This window comes from Barbus barbus (assembly GCF_936440315.1).
Source record: "Barbus barbus genome assembly, chromosome: 12".
In the NCBI taxonomy this organism is placed as follows: Eukaryota; Metazoa; Chordata; class Actinopteri; order Cypriniformes; family Cyprinidae; genus Barbus; species Barbus barbus.
In genome coordinates this window covers 28,837,901-28,855,937 of record NC_136740.1, presented here as the reverse complement: position 1 = coordinate 28,855,937, position 18,037 = coordinate 28,837,901, and the positions used below count along the sequence as shown (strand labels likewise).

The following is an 18,037-nucleotide window of genomic DNA, read 5'->3' as shown; positions in this document are numbered from 1 at the left end:
GTTTTATTAGATTCATTCACAGTGCCAAGGCTTTGTTATTTTTGCCCTCACTTCGTACGTGGAAGAGCACGTTGAATGATACATTTCCTACGAGTGATTCATCTTCCTTCGGAATTGGTGAGAGCTTCTTGGAAAAGTCAATATCTTTCTTCATTTCCACTCGTTGCAGGGAAGTGCATATATAACCTGCATGCCGGGGCCTGTCAGAAGATGGAACTACCCAGCGCCCCTCTGTCTGGGTATGTTTTATTTCCAGTCATTTCTCCCCGTTTGGCCTTTTCAATGAGAGCATTACCACTGCTTTAGTTCTCCGTAATCGCAATTCTTCAAATTAGTGTCTCGCAACAACCTTATGTTCCTGTTAGTTGAGGAGTTTGTGCTGTTTCGTCTTATTTGATTTCAATGTAGCAGCTGTTTCATCACCGAGCGCAGAGATCAGCAGTGGTCTGTTAGAGGTCTATTTAATCAAATGGACTACGAAAAAGCTTTCTTCAGGCTAGATCTTTGAAGTCCTATTCAGTCTAATCTTCTATTTTTTAATTTCTCTTTTGTTGAAATCTATTAGCCTTAAACCCTTCTTCCATGTCTCATGATTTCTCGCGGCTATAACACCATCGCTCACGAGTTACTGGCCATCTAGCTAATGCTGTTCGTCCAGAGCGACTTACAGTCCACTAATAGCAGTGACAGAAGCTGCAGGACCTGGAGTTAAGCGGCCTGCGCAACGATGCAAAAGGATAGTGCAAGTTTATTTCTAATAGATGTTCTCTGACTAGATATGATTGTAAATGCATGCAAATGAAAGTATTTCTTTAACTTCAGTATCATTAAAACAGACATAAAAAGTGATTTTAATATTGCCATACAGTACTATAAAAGGTCATTATTAAAATCAAAAGTTATGTCTTTTAATATTATTTAATGGACCTGAGCTAACATGAACTAACAATGAAGTTTTTAACTATGATAGCTTTAACTATGACTTTGAAAATTTCAATCTGTTGATAAGTTGTTGTTGTTGGGCACTATTTTGAAGATTTTAGGGTAATTTAAAGGGAAAGGTCAACCATTGGTTAAAATTTAAGTTTTTTAGCAAACCACTTGTAATTTAATTCAATTTTACTGTATTGAAGAGCAATCTTAGAAGTTACGATTCACATTTTCACTGCTAATGTAGTGCTGGAATTGCTCTACACTGTAAAAAAATAAAAAAAATAAAGTTGAGCCAAAATTAAAAGTTTAAGGCGACCAGCTTCAGCAGATTTTTTTAGTTTTCTCAACTTATTTTTTAGGAAATGTAAGTTTTCTCCCAAAAATGTTGTATAAATTTAAAACAAGAAGTTGAGAAAACTCAAAAATCTGCTGAAGCTGGTTGTCTTATACATTTTAAGTTGGCTCAACTTTTTATTATTATTATTATTTTACAGTGCTGTTAAACGTTTAAGGCAACCAGCTTAAGCAGAAAGGTCTTTCACCCGTGTCCAAAAGATTATAAAATATCAATTGCAGATCAACAGAAATTTATATAGCTGCAAATTCAGACATTCATTATTTATATCATCTAATGTTTTTGCAAATATTTTGAGTGTATTATAACATGCATGAACAATACATTTATTTATCTATAAACTTTAATTCCATTTTAATTATACTTCCTTAAATTTAGGAATTGAATTGAGATTTAAAAGATAAGCTCAGTTGAATTTACAATCTTGAATTTGTTCCATTTCAGTTTATTTGATTTCCGTGTAGCAGCTGTTTCATAACCATGGAATATAGAAATGTCACCAATGAAAGTTCAGATGAACATTTGCAAACAGCATGGCAAACTTGGTGCTCTTGTTACTATGACATATTGACTTTAAATAGTTTGTGCACTTGAAAGAAATAAGCAAGCTATCTTTTATTGCAATCTATATCTTTAATTTCATGCATATACAAATTTCATTAACGTCTTTTAGTTTAAGAGAATCAAAGCGCTTTATGAAGGATGTGTATAAGTGTACGTGCTCTATAAGGGGAAACCCGCAATATATGGGAGAACAAAAATAACCAAGCAGTTCTCAGATGCCATGTTTATTTTTTACAGCAATCATCTGACTAATTTGATCTCAAACTGATTAACGATAGCAGAAGTTTAGTTCCACCACCTGCTTGATGTCAGTAAGTTTCTCCAACAGTGCATCGTAATATGATCGTTTGGGAAACGCACCTCTGAACAATTAAATTATTACTTTTATTTGTTGATTTTTATTCAAATTTAATTCCAATTAAAGTCTACTTCCTTAAATTCCGAAATTGATTTTTAATTTAAAAGTTCAGCTTAGATGACATTAGAATGCTGAATTTAAGCTATTTCTTCTTATTTGATTTCGCTGTAGCCACTGTTTCATACCAACTATAGAATATTGAAACATTGAAACCATTTTTATCAATTAATGTCAATGCAAATATATTATGATTTGTTTGTATGATATGTTTTCATACTAAACCAAACATCAAAATTATTTCGTTTATGTATTGTTTTTATACCAATTCAATTACAATTCTTCTTCCTTAAATTTAAGAACTGAATTTGGATAGAAAAGTAAAGCTGAATCTCCGACTGGTGTTGTTCGGCACGGCCATGGCTGAAGAGTGACACTTGAAGTTTAATTGATCCGAGCTCCTGCAGTGTAAACAGAAGATCCAATGTTCTCTACTGACATTTCAATTGCTGTTCTAAAGTACTGTAAATGGACACAGCGAGTCCAAGAGGCCATTCATTGCATGCTTGCCAATAAGAAGAATGTAAACACAACTAAGTGCACAGGGGGATATGCACACACTCCGAAGTAAAATCAAGGGGATATACGTCAGCCTTACATGCTTCAATATTGGCCTTTCAATCCCAGTGAGTTCTGGTGGTTTTAATTTAAAAAGTCATTATGAGAAAACATAACCCATGCATCATTTTCTCCCATCCTCAAAATGAACGCAGCACATTTATCCCATTAGCATTTGAAAGCGTTTCTTATTGCATATCATTGCATTGTTATTTATATGTCCCAAGAACACTGAGCTGTCTTATATGTGCAAATGAGTTCATTTTGCATATCACTAGATTCCGTAATGGAGTTTGGACTTGATGAATATCTGTTTGATCATTTCTTATTGTTCCACTGGGTATCTGTTCCCGGTGTGAGGTACAGTATTCTGTGCATGTCATCTTCACTGACTCTGTGCATGGCTGCTTTTGTCTTTTAAGCCGAGTGCGGGGGATTCCTGTCGGACCTTAATGGAGTCATCCTAAGTCCCGGCTTTCCTGGAAATTACCCCAGTGGACTTGACTGCAACTGGACCGTTAAACTTCCCATTGGATTTGGTCTGTATCCTATAACTTTTGAGTCCCATTTTTCTTCTTTTCCCCAAATAAGATTTAATTTTTATCTCAGTTGTTTATATCTCTAGACAGAATGAGATTAAATGTAAAATCTCCTGTCTAAGATGTTTCTCCCGAAGAAAAAGACCTCCGTAATCTCGCCTCATGTGTTTCCTCTAAAACTTGAATATTTCTCAATTCTCCCAAGACCAAAGGATCTCAAATACTATTATCGTAAACTAAAACCAAAACCATTAAAAAGGTTTTGTTACTTAAAATAAACATTAAATTAAATAAAATCTAAAAATTGTTAGTTGCTATGCGTCATTTCTAATTTTAATTTAGTTTAAGTTGAAGTACTAAAATAAAAACTTAAACTGAAATAAAAATAAATAGACATATTAAAAAATAATTTAAAAAAATCTAAATTGCAGAACAAAATTAGTACAACCTTGATTAAAATGAAAACTAAATATATATATATATATATATAAAATATATCATTTAAAAATATGAAAAATGAATTAATCAATAAAAACTATAATAATATATTAATGATATTAAATTAACATGGTTGTTATCCACATTCATTTTATTCTATTATTCTATTTGTATTTCTACTTCGGATCTTTTACCAACCGAAGGGGGAAAAAATCTGAGACAAATTTAACAGTCAACGAAAAGTAAATAAAAGCTTCATTGTCATCTGATTTATAAAACAGCTAAGAAATATTTTCCTTTTGTAAGATGCAATACTTTTTTGTGGTAAAATATAAAAATTATGACTATTTATAACTGGAATATTGGGTTTCTTGAAGCTGCAATTCATGGATTGTTTTGTTTGAACTTTCAAAGTTTACCTTCAGGTGTCTCATTGTTAAAATGCACTGTATATTTCCTCCTATCGTTTGTGATCCAGGGATTCACCTGCAATTCCTCAACTTCTCCACGGAAGCTGTGCACGACTACCTTGAAGTCCGTAGCGGGACGCTGGACTCTGGCTCGGTGATCGATAGATTCAGCGGGCCTGTTGTTCCAGAATCTTTCTTCAGCACGACCCACGAGACCAGCTTCTTCTTTCACAGCGACTACTCGCAGAACAAACCCGGTTTCCACATCACCTACGAGGGTAAGACGGATTAGACCTGCCCACGGCCATTACTTCCACTGTCGATACGGACACACACCATTGGATCCCTTCTCACAGTAACAGGATAGGGAATATAACCAATTGTTCTCTTTGAGTTCAGTCAAAGGCCTTTTTGAAAGCAAGTCAGTGGATCTCGGTAACATCCACAGTCAGACTAGTGCAGCTCCAAATGCAAAACTACATCTTTCCAAAGTGTGCTAGTTGGTAGGCTGCTTGAATGACTGATTGGTCTTAACCAAAAGCCCTGTATAATCAGGCTGGTTTTGGGAATGTGTACAGCTGTTGCTCTGGTGCTTTAAAGAGGATACATTTAAAGACCCAGCTTTTCTGAGAGGATTTAACCCTGCAAACAGCTAAAGCACAGCATGCTAATTAACAACCAGCAATAAAATATCAGAATTAAAAATTATACACTACTGGTCTAAACACTTCTGGAATAATTAAGATTTTTAAAAATGTTTTTCATAGAAATAATATGAAATAATATTACAATTTAAAAGAACTGTTTTGTATTTGAATATATTTTGAAGGGGTCATATAATGCTACTTGCACTTTTACAAGTAGTTTGAACTGAAATGTGTGTTGGCTACACAACCACCCTATAATGATAAAAATCCACCCAGTTTTTTTTTTTTTTTAATCTTCTAAAATCTTTACCCCTTTCTCAAATCGAGCCGATCTCGGTGTGACGTCACACAGACGGAGGCCCCTCCCACAATAGTTTGATTGACAGTAGCGTTCAGCACAGACTGCACTGGTGTCTTAACTCAGACCCGTCCTGAGTGAGCTGTCATCGGTTGTTTCACCGCCAGAGCAGATGTAGACAAAAATGACTCCTAAGTGATTGAGGTGTTTTGTTGTTGGATGTAATAATGAACATAGCAGTAGTCATTTACTCCCGTCATCTGAGCAGCTGTAATAATGTGCTAATTTGATTTTACACTACCAATGAAAATTTTTAACCAAACTATGTTACAGACTTGTCATTAAGACCCTAAAGAATAATATCAACTTGTGGAAAATGGGCATTATATGACCCCTTTAAAATGTAATTTATTCCTGGGATGCAAAGCTGGATTTTCAGTATCATTATTACAGTACTGAGTGTCACATAATCCTTCAAAAATTGTAAAATGCAGATTTGTTGCTCAGTTTGTATTAATTATTATTGGTGTTCAAAAATCAATAATGGTTCTTAATATTATTGTCTATTATTGTTGAAAACATTCCTGCTTAATATTTTTGTGGAAACCGTGATGCATTCTTTGATAAATAGAAAGTTTAGTGTTTAATTAAAGTCTTATTCTTATTTACCACAAACTTTTAAATGGTAATGTATTCCACAAACAAATCAAGCAGTAAAAACATCATAGGAATAAATCAAATATTTTAAATATATTACAATGTATTTTACTGCATTTTTGATCAATTGATGATCATTTTTATCTATTTTAAAATATTTGATCATTTTTAAAGCAGCTTAGAGCTGTGGAATAACCTTTTGAATTTCCTGCATAATAAAATGCTCATTTTCAGTAAACTAGATATAATGGATTCATTTGGATGCTTTGATTTTGAGATTTCTTCGACTGGATTGACAGTGTTACTTTATTATTATTTATTTACTATTATAAGATAAATATATTAAATTGGCATTTATTTCTGTGTTTTCAGTCTTCAATTTAATTTTAGTTTTAGTAATTTGATGTGCTTTTGTCATTATTTACCCCAAAATGTCGAATGGTAATGTATAAAATTGAAATATAATACAACAATAAATAAATAAATTGTAATAATATTAACAGTATCAACAATATTGCTGTTTTACTACATTTTTGATCAATTGTTGGATAGACTTTATTTCAAAAGTATAAAATAAATGTAGTTATTCCAAACTTGAAACTCATTTGGTTTGTACTGTGGCATGATTAATATTGTTATCTAGGAGTAGCATAGCTATAAAAATTTTAGTATGTAACTTCCCTTTTGTGCCACGAACATGAAATCGTGCACCTTGCTGATGAGGAGAGGTTTGCTTCTGCTAAATGATTACCTAGTTTTCACCTGGCAGTCACCCAGAAAACCCTAACAGCACACGGCAATGCCCCAAGAACCGCTCAGAAGCAACTGTATTGTGTTTTCAAATCTATTTTATATTCCACCCCTTGTGCCTTTCTGGTTTACACAGCAGGAATCTGTCAGTATTTTGATTTTATGATTCCTGAACAGTGAGATGTTCCTCGTCCCGTGAGAATGACTTTAGGTTTTTTAAGTAAAAAATAGAAGCTCTCATCCTCAGTGAAACCGCTTCCTTTGACACAGCACAGAAAGGATCTTGCTGTTCGATATTAGTCACAGAATATGTATTGATTTTGTGTTTGTTGTTGTTGATGTTGTGTGTGTAGTCAGACTGCTAAGTTTAGACATTTAATTTTGGATGAATCATAAGGATTTTTTATGTTCTGTAAATAACTTATGCTTAGTTATTTTTATGATCCCCTAATATAATACACATTTATTGTCTATGCATTTGCCACATCATGGACAATAAGTTAAGTAAATTATTTTAAAACCTTTAAATAATTTCTGAAGCAGCTTTTAGCTAGCTTTACGCTACGTACATTTTCAGTGAAAATAGGTATATTTTAATATAGTGTTTGTATTTAGTATTTCTTTTTTAGTTTAAGTTTTAGTGACTGTTATGTGCTTTTGTATTTTGTTATTAGTTTTTGAGGTTTTTTTATATATAACGTTCCCTTCCAGGAACTTTGAGCTGCGTCCAGAGATGCTTTGGGACACAGTGTCTCGTTCCCTTCAGGGAACCATGGTTACATATTTAACCCGAGACGTTCCCTTCCAGGAACTTTGAGCTGCGTCCCAAAGCGTCTCTGGACGCAGCGTCTCATTCCCTTCAGGGAACGTCTCGGTTACGTACGTAACCCTCGTTCCCTGATGGAGGGAACGGAGACGTTATGTCGTGACGACATAGGGGATTTACTTGGAAGCCCCAATCATCTCTGACTAAAGAGAAAACGCCAATGAAATTGGCTAGTGGATTTTGCATACCTGAGCCACTCCCCGTACATACGGGTATAAAAGGGCGACAGGTGCATCCACTCATCAGGTTTCTACCCGCTGAGGAGCCAAGAACGAGTCCTCGGCAACCAGCGATGGTTCAAGATTGTGGCATGGGGACATAACGTCTCCGTTCCCTCCATCAGGGAACGAGGGTTACGTACGTAACCGAGACGTTCCCTATCTGTCGGTCACTACGAGTTATGTCGTGACGACATAGGGGTCATATGGAAAGCGCCACAACCTGAACCCCGTCACGACCTTGTGCATGCAGATGTTGACAAGCTAGTGCGTGACAGACAAATGCCATGCGAAGGTCGCAACCTTCCCATCGCCCCAGCGCAAATTCGCTAACCTTGGTGCCCGCAGGGACCACTGAGTACATTGCTGCTGTTCCTTTCCCCAAGAAATTGGAAGGGATTTCGACCTTCTATGAAAGACTGCTTCAAGTCTTTCCTATTTGTTGTTACAGCCTGGCAGTAACGACGGGGAAGCGAGCCTTCCGGAGAAGGGCGCTACGGAGGCCACATCCTGCCCGAAGGGAGGTAACATGTGGAGACACTGATATGGACTGACCCAGGCCTGGGGCAGTACTACATACGACTGGACCCTGGGGCAGATCCTACCTAGGAGTAGGGAGGAGGGCTGCCAGCAGGGCCTGACAGAACTCTGCCAAAGGGAAGACACGGGTTTACCGTGAGGGAAACCGTACCGTGGACGAAAACACGTGTGGGATTACCCGAAGGGAATCAGGCCATACGGACACCTAGCCGAGTACAGGGGCTGACCGGAGACCCGGGCGAGCTAGCACCAGTACTGGGCCTGGCGTCAGACTGCTCCGCCCAGTCTGACTGCCGGGGGTGCTGGAGGTCTCCACCAGGGTTCGCCGTCCGGGGAACTGAACTGGAGGAGGAAAACAGGCGCTCGTATCCCCGGGTGAGGGGGAATGGCGCAGCAAGCGTGACACCGGCCAACTCTTCCCGCCACTTACCTGTTACCCAACACACGGGAAGAGACTGGCTCCACGCGGAGACTGTAAAATCTCGCGAAGGTGTTCGGTGTCGCCCAGCCCGCAGCTCTACAGATGTCTGCCAAAGAGGCGCCGTGCGCCAACGCATAGGAGGAGGCAACACTCCGTGTGGAGTGAGCCCTCACCCCAAGGGGGCACGGCTCGCCTTGGGATTGATACGCCGAGGCGATGGCCTCCACTATCCAGTGGGCCAACCTCTGCTTGGAGACAGCCTTCCCTTTCTGCTGACCTCCGTGGCAGACAAAGAGCTGCTCAGAGCTTCTGAAGCTCCGGGTGCGGTCCACGTATATGCGCAATGCTCTTACGGGACACAGCAACGCCAAGGCTGGATCTGCCTCCTCCGAAGGCAGTGCTTGCAGGTTCACCACCTGATCACGGAAGGGCGTGGTGGGAACCTTGGGCACGTATCCAGGCCGGGGTCTCAGGACAACGTGAGAGTAGTCCGGCCCGAACACAAGGCACTCTTCGCTCACCGAAAATGCTTGGAGGTCCCCGACCCTCTTGATGGAAGTGAGCGCGGTCAGGAGCGCTGTCTTAGCCGACAGGAATTTCAGCTCGACTGAGTCCAGCGGCTCAAAGGGACCCCTCTGAAGTCCCGCCAGGACAATAGAGAGGTCCCAGGAGGGCATCAGGGGTGACCTAGGCGGATTCAACCTCCTGGCACCCCTCAGGAACCTCACGATGAGATCATGCTTTCCCACGGACCGGCCGTCCACTGCATCGTGATGGGCCGCGATAGCAGCCACATACACCTTCAAGGTGGAGGGTGACAGCCTACGCTCCAACCTTTCTTGCAGGAAAGAAAGCACTACTCCAATCGTGCATCTTCGGGGGTCTTCCCGGCGAGAAGAACACCAGTTCGCGAACAGACTCCACTTCAGAGCATAGGCTTGCCTTGTTGAAGGGGCTCTAGCCTGAGTGATGGTGTCTACCACGGCCTGTGGTAGACCACTTAAGTCTGCCGCGTCCCGTCCAGGAGCCACACATGGAGGTTCCACAGATCTGGACGCGGGTGCCATATGGTGCCGAGCCCCTGGGAAAGGAGTTCCTTCCTCAGAGGGATACGCCAGGGAGGGGCTGTCGCGAGGAGAATGAGTTCCGGAAACCAGGTCCGGGTGGGCCAATACGGCGCGACCAGCAGGACCTGCTCCTCGTCCTCCCTGACCTTGCACAGTGTCTGTGCGAGTAGGCTCACTGGGGGAAATGCATACTTGCGTAAAGCCCGAGGCCAGCTGTGTGCCAGTGCGTCCGTGCCGAGGGGCCCCTCGGTCAGGGAGAAATATAGCTGGCAGTGGGAGGACTCGCGGGAAGCAAACAGGTCTACCTGAGCTTCCCCGAATCGACTCCAGATCAGCCGGATCGTCTCGGGATGGAGTCGCCACTCTCCGGGAAAAGTGATCTGTCGTGAGAGCGCGTCGGCCGCACGGTTGAGCTCCCCCGGAATGTGGACAGCGCGCAGCGACCTGAGCTGCGTGTGACTCCAGAGGAGGAGATGGCGGGCGAGCTGTGACATGCGGCGTGATCGTACACCTCCCAGCCGGTTGATGTACGACACAGCCGCAGTGTTGTCCGTACGGACCAACACATGCTTGCCTAGCAGCAGTGGCCGAAACTGCCGCAAGGCCAGATGCACTGCCAACAGCTCCAGGCAATTGATATGCCAAAGCAGTCGAGGCCCTGTCCAGAGCCCCGAGGCTGCCTGCCCGTTGCATGTAGCGCCCCAGCCCGTGCTGGAGGCATCTGTTGTGACAACAACATGCCGGGACACTTGTTCTAAGGGCACCCCGGCCCGTAGAAAGGCAAGGTCCGTCCAGGGGCTGAAGGAGCGGCGACACTCGCGTGTGATACTTACCCGAAGTGAACCGCGGCGCCATGCCCACCTCGGGACTCGGGAGTGCAACCAGTGCTGGAGTGGTCTCATATGAAGCAATCCGAGCGGCGTGACCGCAGCTGCGGATGCCATATGCCCCAGGAGCCTCTGAAACTGTTTCAGTGGCACCACAGTCCTGCCCCTGAAGGAACTCAGGCAGTTCAGCACTGATTGGGCGCGCTCGTCCGTGAGGCGCGCCGTCATACTCACCGAGTCTAACTCCACACCGAGAAAAGAGATTCTCTGCACAGGGGAGAGCTTGCTCTTTTCCCAGTTGACCCGAAGCCCCAACTGGCTGAGGTGCCGTAACACCCGCTCCCTGTGATCGCACAACTGCTCTCGGGACTGGGCCAGAATGAGCCAGTCGTCGAGGTAGTTGAGGATCCTGACGCCCACTTCCCGTAGCGGGGCAAGGGCGCCTTCTACGACCTTCGTGAAGACACGGGGAGACAGGGAGAGCCCGAAGGGGAGGACCTTGTACTGCCATGCCCGACCTTCGAACGCAAACCGTAGGAACGGTCTGTGTCGCGGAAGGATCGAAACATGAAAGTAAGCATCCTTCAGGTCGATCGCTGCGAACCAATCCTGGGGCTGAATGCACCTGATCATACGCCTGTGCGTCAACATCTTGAACGGAAGCCTGTGCAGGCTCCGGTTCAAGACTCGCAAATCCAGGATTGGCCGAAGACCACCGCCTTTCTTGGGTACGATGAAGTAAGGGCTGTAAAACCCCTGCCTCATCTCGGCTGGAGGGACCGGCTCGATTGCATCCTTTGCCAGGAGGACAGCAATCTCCTCGCGCAAGACAGGGGCGTTCCGAGGTACCACTGAGGTCTCGAGAACGCCGCTGAACTTGGGAGGTCGCCTGGCGAACTGAATCGCATAGCCGAGTCGAATTGTACGCGTGAGCCACCGAGACGGGCTGGGCAGCGCAAGCCACGCTTCCAGACGTCGTGCAAGGGGCTCCAACGGCACAATCGACGTACCTGTGGTGGTGCAGCGCAGAGGAGTATGGCTGGATGATACAGAAGGCAGCGCGTTCTGAAGCACCCTTACCGAACTCCCTGGGTCCCAAAGGGGACTGGCTAGAGGTGCGTGGGGAGGCACTGCGTCCCCAACCCGCACTCTCCTGGCCGCTGGCAAGATGGGTCGCGGGCGAGAGTGAGGAGGCAGCGCGTCGCACACTGTCAACCCGCGAACCTGATAACCTGGAGGAAAAGGAAATTGCTCTTTCTGTGACATTGTGGGTACCGCTGGCCCTTGGGCCAACGGCGGAACAGAAACAAAGGGGAACACAAGATTCTCCACCCGGCCCTCCTCCGGGGGAAGGAGCGGCGCTGTCCTCGCCGTCTCCTGAGAAAGAGCAAATTCCAACATCTCCAGGTTGCCCGTGTCAGGGCCGCTTCGTCGCTCTCCTGGACGACTTGGGGCCCGGCTGGGACGCGGGGGGCGCCGCCCTCCTGCGAGAGGCTCGACGCGCCGGCCCAGGTGTTGATTCGGCACGGGGCGGAGCAGCTCTGGAGGACGCAGGGGGGCGCCCACGGCGGCGAGCAGACTGAGGCCTGGGCCCGGGGGCAGCTGTTGCAGGTGCCTCGCGCCGGGGCAGGATGTGCTGGATCGCCTCTGTCTGCCTCTGCACCGCCGAGAACTGCTGAGCAAATCCCTCGACGGTGTCGCCGAACAGCCCAACCGGGGAGACGGGAGCGTCGAGAAAGCGCGCTTTGTCGACGTCCTTCATCTCCGCCAGGTTGAGCCAGAGATGGCGCTCTTGGACCACCATGGTAGACATCGCCTTCCCGAGGGACCGCGCCGTGACTTTCGTCGCTCGTAGAGCGAAGTCAGTCGCCGTGCGCAGCTCCTGCATCAACCCCGGGTCGGAACTACCCTCGTGCATTTGTTTGAGTGCCTTGGCTTGGTGAACCTGCAGGATCGCCATGGCATGCAGGGCAGAGGCTGCCTGGCCCGCAGCACTATAAGCCTTGGCCGCAAGAGCAGCCGTCAGCTTACAGGCTTTGGACGGGAGACGCGGGCGATTCCTCCAAGTGGCGGCGTTTCGCGGGCACAAGTGCACCGCGACCGCTCTCTCCACCTGGGGAATGCCAACGTACCCCCTGGCAGCCCCGCCATCGAGGGTAGTGAGGACGGAGGAGGCAGACGAGCGGCTTCTGGCCGTGAAAGGGGCCATCCACGACTTCGTCAGCTCCTCATGCACCTCCGGGAAGAAAGGCACTGGAGTAGATCGCGGTTGTGAGCCGCGCCCCACTCCGAGAAACCAATCATCCAGCCGCGAGGGCTCGGGACTGGGCGGTCTGTTGACCTCCAGCCCGATGCTCGCGGCTGCCCGGGCAAGCATGGCCGTCAACTCTGGGTCCGGTGCAGGGGAGGCGACCACACCCGAAGGGGGCAGCCCCTCTGCACCTTCATCCTCAGAGGACGAAAACCCGTCCCCCGATGCTGCGATCGACATCCTATCCTCGGGTGGCGCACCGAATGAAATGCTGGGCGCCCCGTGGGACGGACCAGCGAAATCACCCGGGAACCGGACGGGACATTCGCTGCGTGAGGAGTAAGAGGTCTGTGGGGACGTACCCGGCGGAGAGGCTCTTACTGTGACCCTCAGATCTCCCAGAGCGCCAACCGGCGGTCCTCTGCTCGAGCCAGAGAGACCGGGGCGGGTGGCGGCAGAGGGTGCCAATCCTTTCAAAAAGGAAAGGCGAGATCGCAGCGACGTCATGCTCATACGCCCACAACAGGCGCATGAGTCATCCACGAACGCAGCTTCAGCGTGCTGGAGACCCAGACACTGAAGACAACGATCGTGTCCGTCATCCGCGGACAGGAAACGACCGCAACCAAGAGGACACGGACGAAACGGCATCTTGAAAAAGACGCGATCGTCCGTGATTTTGCTCTTTTAGAATTTGCTCTTTTAGTTGAAGTGCCCAGGGGAATCGCTGGAGAAGGGACTCCGCTGTTTTGCACCGTGACGCCAACCAGGAACAAAACAAAGATGAGGCTTGTGGAGAATGGCACAACCGTCTTCATCCACTTGGCTCCGAAGCAAAAATCTGATGAGTGGATGCACCTGTCGCCCTTTTATACCCGTATGTACGGGGAGTGGCTCAGGTATGCAAAATCCACTAGCCAATTTCATTGGCGTTTTCTCTTTAGTCAGAGATGATTGGGGCTTCCAAGTAAATCCCCTATGTCGTCACGACATAACTCGTAGTGACCGACAGATAGGGAACCATGGTTACATACGTAACCCGAGACGTTCCCTTCCAGGAACTTTGAGCTGCGTCCCAAAGCGTCTCTGGACGCAGCGTCTCGTTCCCTTCAGGGAACCATGGTTACATACGTAACCCTAGACGTTCTATATGGCTTTAATTTATTTCTATTTCAGGTTTAGCAATTTTAGTACTTGTTTATTTCAGTTACCCTGTAGTTGTAAAGGCAACATGTTTGTCATTTTCATTTATGTTTTTCATCTAATATTTTATATCTTGAAGCTGTGGAATAACCTTTTGAATTTCCTGCATAATAAAATGATTTTTTTTTGTTAAACTAGGTATCATTGATATCAGTGTTAATTTTGTTGATGAATAATTTCCGTCAATTTTTATCAACATTTTTTTTACTGATGAAAACAAGACAGAACAACAGAATCAAAACTCATATTGTATGACAAAAACGAACAAAAATCCATTGACATTTTCGGCAACCAATAAAAGCATGGCGAAAATGTTAGGGAGATATGATTTGATAATAGATCCAGTCTTTTAGTCCAACTAGATTAAAACTAAATCAATTCAGTTGACTACACTATGACTTTTAAACTAAATAGCATTTAAATATCAAAAGACTATGACTAAAACTAAATCAAAACTTGCTGTCAAAATGAACACTGATTGGTATATTTGTATGCTCTTATTTTGTGATTTCTTTGACTAGATTGACAGTGTTACTTTAGTATAATATTATAGGATTTATAAAAATATTAAATTAGCATTTATTTCTGTCTTTTCAGTTTTCATTTTAATTTTAATAATTTTATGTGTAATTTTTTTATTAGTTTTTTTGTATTTTATCGCTTTCATTTATTTTTTATTTCAGTTTTAGAGTTTATTACAGCCACTTGAGTTTATAAAGTATAATTTTCATTTACATTTAAATTTTTTGTCTAATGTTTTATTTTATTCTAATAAATTCTATACTAAGAAATTCTATATTTTATTTTATTTCGGCCTTTTTTTTGGCAAAAGCTATTTTTAATACTTGTATTTATCAATAACAACACTGGTGGGCATTGGCGTTCCTTTTGGCTTCTCACTGAATAGAACCTTCTGCTCTGTGGTCACTCAGCGTATGAACTGCAGAGGTGTCCGGATCCGCGGCCCTTTCGGAACGGGGTGGTGATTGGCAGTGATTTTGGAGTGGGCATGACCATCTCGTTCCAGTGTCTGCCGGGATACACACTGCTGGGTGAAACGTCGCTCACGTGCCTGCACGGCATCAGCCGCAACTGGAACCATCCTGTGCCTCGCTGTGAAGGTACAGAGCCCATCTTACAGAATACCAGCTTTTAATTAAACTGTCATGTTTTGGAAATTTTATGAGATGTTCAGGGGAAAATACATACCATATATGGAGGCAGGACTTTAGCCTTGAACTTTAAGCTTATCACCTTTTTATGTCACTGCATTATTGCTTGTTGCAGCTGTATGTAAGGCAGTGCAGTTCTCCACAAATTGCTAATTGTGTCTTGATTTTATTTGTCCTCTGTCAGCACTTTGCGGTGGTAATATCACGGCTCTCAATGGGACCATCTACTCTCCGGGCCACCCGGCTGACTACCCTAATCTTAAAGACTGCATATGGAGCATCCGAGTACCTCCAGGCAACGGCATCCACATCAACTTTACCGTGCTCAACACCGAGCCCATCTACGACTACATCACCATCTGGTAGGACTTGTGCGAGCGTTTTATAAGAACTCCTCACCTAAAGACTTGCATCTGGTGTCATATAACAACATGAGTGTTATGCTCACAAAATAACACTGGGTTTAGGAAAGAGATTGACCAATTACTTTTTTTTGTTTTACTGATATCAATTATTTTTGTATTTCAGAGACTGATCATTGACATGCATAAACTATTTTAATCAAATCCATAATTGCTTTTCTTAGCCATTTCATATCACAAAGGAGTAATCTTCCTCTTCTTTTTTTTTCATATGCCTTTATATATTTTATAGATACATTTTTTGTATTAAAAATGCATTTTATTATGAAAAATATAAGTGAATTTTATTTAAAATAATTTAAACATTTGAAAAAAAAATGTAAAATTAAAATTTTAACAAATGGAAACCATAAGACTAAAAAACTAAAATTGCAATTTTCTAATGTTTTAGATATAAATGTGCTGCAATTATTAATAGCAAATATTATTAGTAATTTAATTAAATTAATACATTTAAAATTAGTTTATAACAAAATGTTAAAATTTAAACATTAATACATTTATATATATATATATATATATATATACACACACACACACAGTATACATATATATAATTTTCATCTTTGAATATACTTGGATACATTTGCTTATAATGCAACATATACTTTTGGCCCACAACCCTCAAATCAAGTTTGATTTTTGCCCCTGTGTATTTAAAAAAATCTGGCCACCTGTCGTTATTCAGCTCAATTCAGTTTTATGGTGATTCAGTTCAGTTAAACAACTGTGTTGATTTTGCAAAATTAATAAATTATGATTCATCAAATTATCATTATCCATAGGGTTATTATCCACCTCAATTCAGTTCAAGTTTTGTTCTGTTTCGATAATTTCAGTGTTGTCAAATCAATATTACAGAAAATTGATAATAAAGTGATCATAATGAACGCGCATTCATTATCTAGCAAAAGTATTTTGCATAACCACAATAGAAACTGTTATTTGCTGCAGCGCACACTAACTTAGACGTTATTATGAACGTATAAGAGTTTTCCTAATTAAAACAAAAAACAAAAAAAACGATGCTCTTACAGATTTTTAACTGATAGAGAACCAAGGTCATTTTGAATGCTTTGCTTTGAGTGTATAAGTTACCATTCAGCCTGTTTATTCAGGGTTTAGAAGCACGACTGACACACACTGCAGAGAAGAGACGTCTGCTGTCCTGTTTTCATAAACATTCTTTATAAGATCCCGACATGCACCCGCCAGACGTGGCAGAGCGACTTATGGAGAGTGTTATATCAGCGGACAGAAGAAGTCAAAGAAGGTTTTTAATGTTTCATATCTGGGTTTGAACAGATCTATTGTCTCCCTTAGGGACGGCCCTGACCAAACATCCCCACAGATCGGTCAATTCAGCGGCAGCTCGCCTCAGGAGGCTGTTTCTAGCACGTCTAATCACATCCTGCTCAAGTTCCACAGCGACTTCAGCACCAGCGGATTCTTTCTTCTGCGTTACCATGGTGAGCAGAATCTTGCACAGTTTTGCTTCCTCTTTCACGACGGCTTGGTTCGCTCATAGTTGTTTATTGTCAGCTCGATTATCCAGGCTTAGTCCCTCACGCCCACAGAACATGTTACTTATGCCATACGTACGCTGAGGCGAGTCGTGAACGTACATACATTCAACCCAAACTGTGGCATGAAATTGCATTAGGAACCTTCTGGATTGTGTGCCTTCGAACGCCTGTTTAGCTTGTCACGTTGCTGCTTTCTGGGCCCTTGTTTTTTGTTTTACTGCAAGGGCTAGAAATTGCATTACTTGTTTCTTTGGAAAATGGCTTCGATTATTGCAGCTGCCACATTCCGATGGCGCTATAATGTGTTTGGGAACTTCCATCATCCGTAATAACAGCCATTTCTGGACGAGCAGGTGTGGAAACATATGCATTCGGCTTCTAAGGCAGCATCCTAGCTGTTATGGAACCTCATAAGTGATGATTTGATATGCTCTACATAGTGTGCATCATACAAAACAGATGCATTCTTCGTATGGAGACTGCAAAATTGATTTGCATTTAGCATCCAACACAATACTCGAGCATAAAAATAATTGGTTTTAATTAGTAATGGCTTCAATGTTGTCTGTGCTTTTTGGTTTTGGTTGAAATATGAAGTATGTTTTTGATGCAAATACCTCCCGACTTGGACCACAATCTTGGATTTATTTCACTTTTTACCAAAGATACATGCAATGCTGCTTTAAAGTGTGTCCAGTTGCAATAATCTTTGTGTATGATGCTTTGTAATTCTATCAATGTAGGCGGATCACTAGGTTATGGAATAGCTTTTAACTGGAGAAATAGCATCTGAACACAACGGATGACCTTTGAACCCCATCGGTTTTCTCTAATCTATTTTGTAATTGTGATGGGAGACCGTTATTCAATAAAGGACGTTATTATCTGCGTTAGCATATTTTCTGCTGATGCTTTTGTAGTTCACCAATAAACCGATACAGCATAAGGAAGTTATGTCAAGTGCTGCAAAGCACAAAGCTGATTAGAATTTTAAAAGATA

The 18,037-nt window shown here is 43.2% G+C and overlaps 1 protein-coding gene across 1 annotated transcript in view; it reads left to right on the top strand.

The window, feature by feature from the left end:
• csmd3a (CUB and Sushi multiple domains 3a) overlaps positions 1 to 18,037 on the top strand; it is a gene marked incomplete at both ends in the record, with an annotated part of 275,340 nt that overhangs the window by 174,706 nt on the left and 82,597 nt on the right. Inside the window, 6 exons of the mRNA XM_079429665.1 lie at positions 170 to 239; positions 3,248 to 3,364; positions 4,281 to 4,490; positions 14,850 to 15,038; positions 15,274 to 15,451; positions 16,835 to 16,980. Coding sequence (XP_079285791.1) covers positions 170 to 239; positions 3,248 to 3,364; positions 4,281 to 4,490; positions 14,850 to 15,038; positions 15,274 to 15,451; positions 16,835 to 16,980 — 910 coding nt within the window. The remainder of the gene's footprint in view (positions 1 to 169; positions 240 to 3,247; positions 3,365 to 4,280; positions 4,491 to 14,849; positions 15,039 to 15,273; positions 15,452 to 16,834; positions 16,981 to 18,037) is intronic.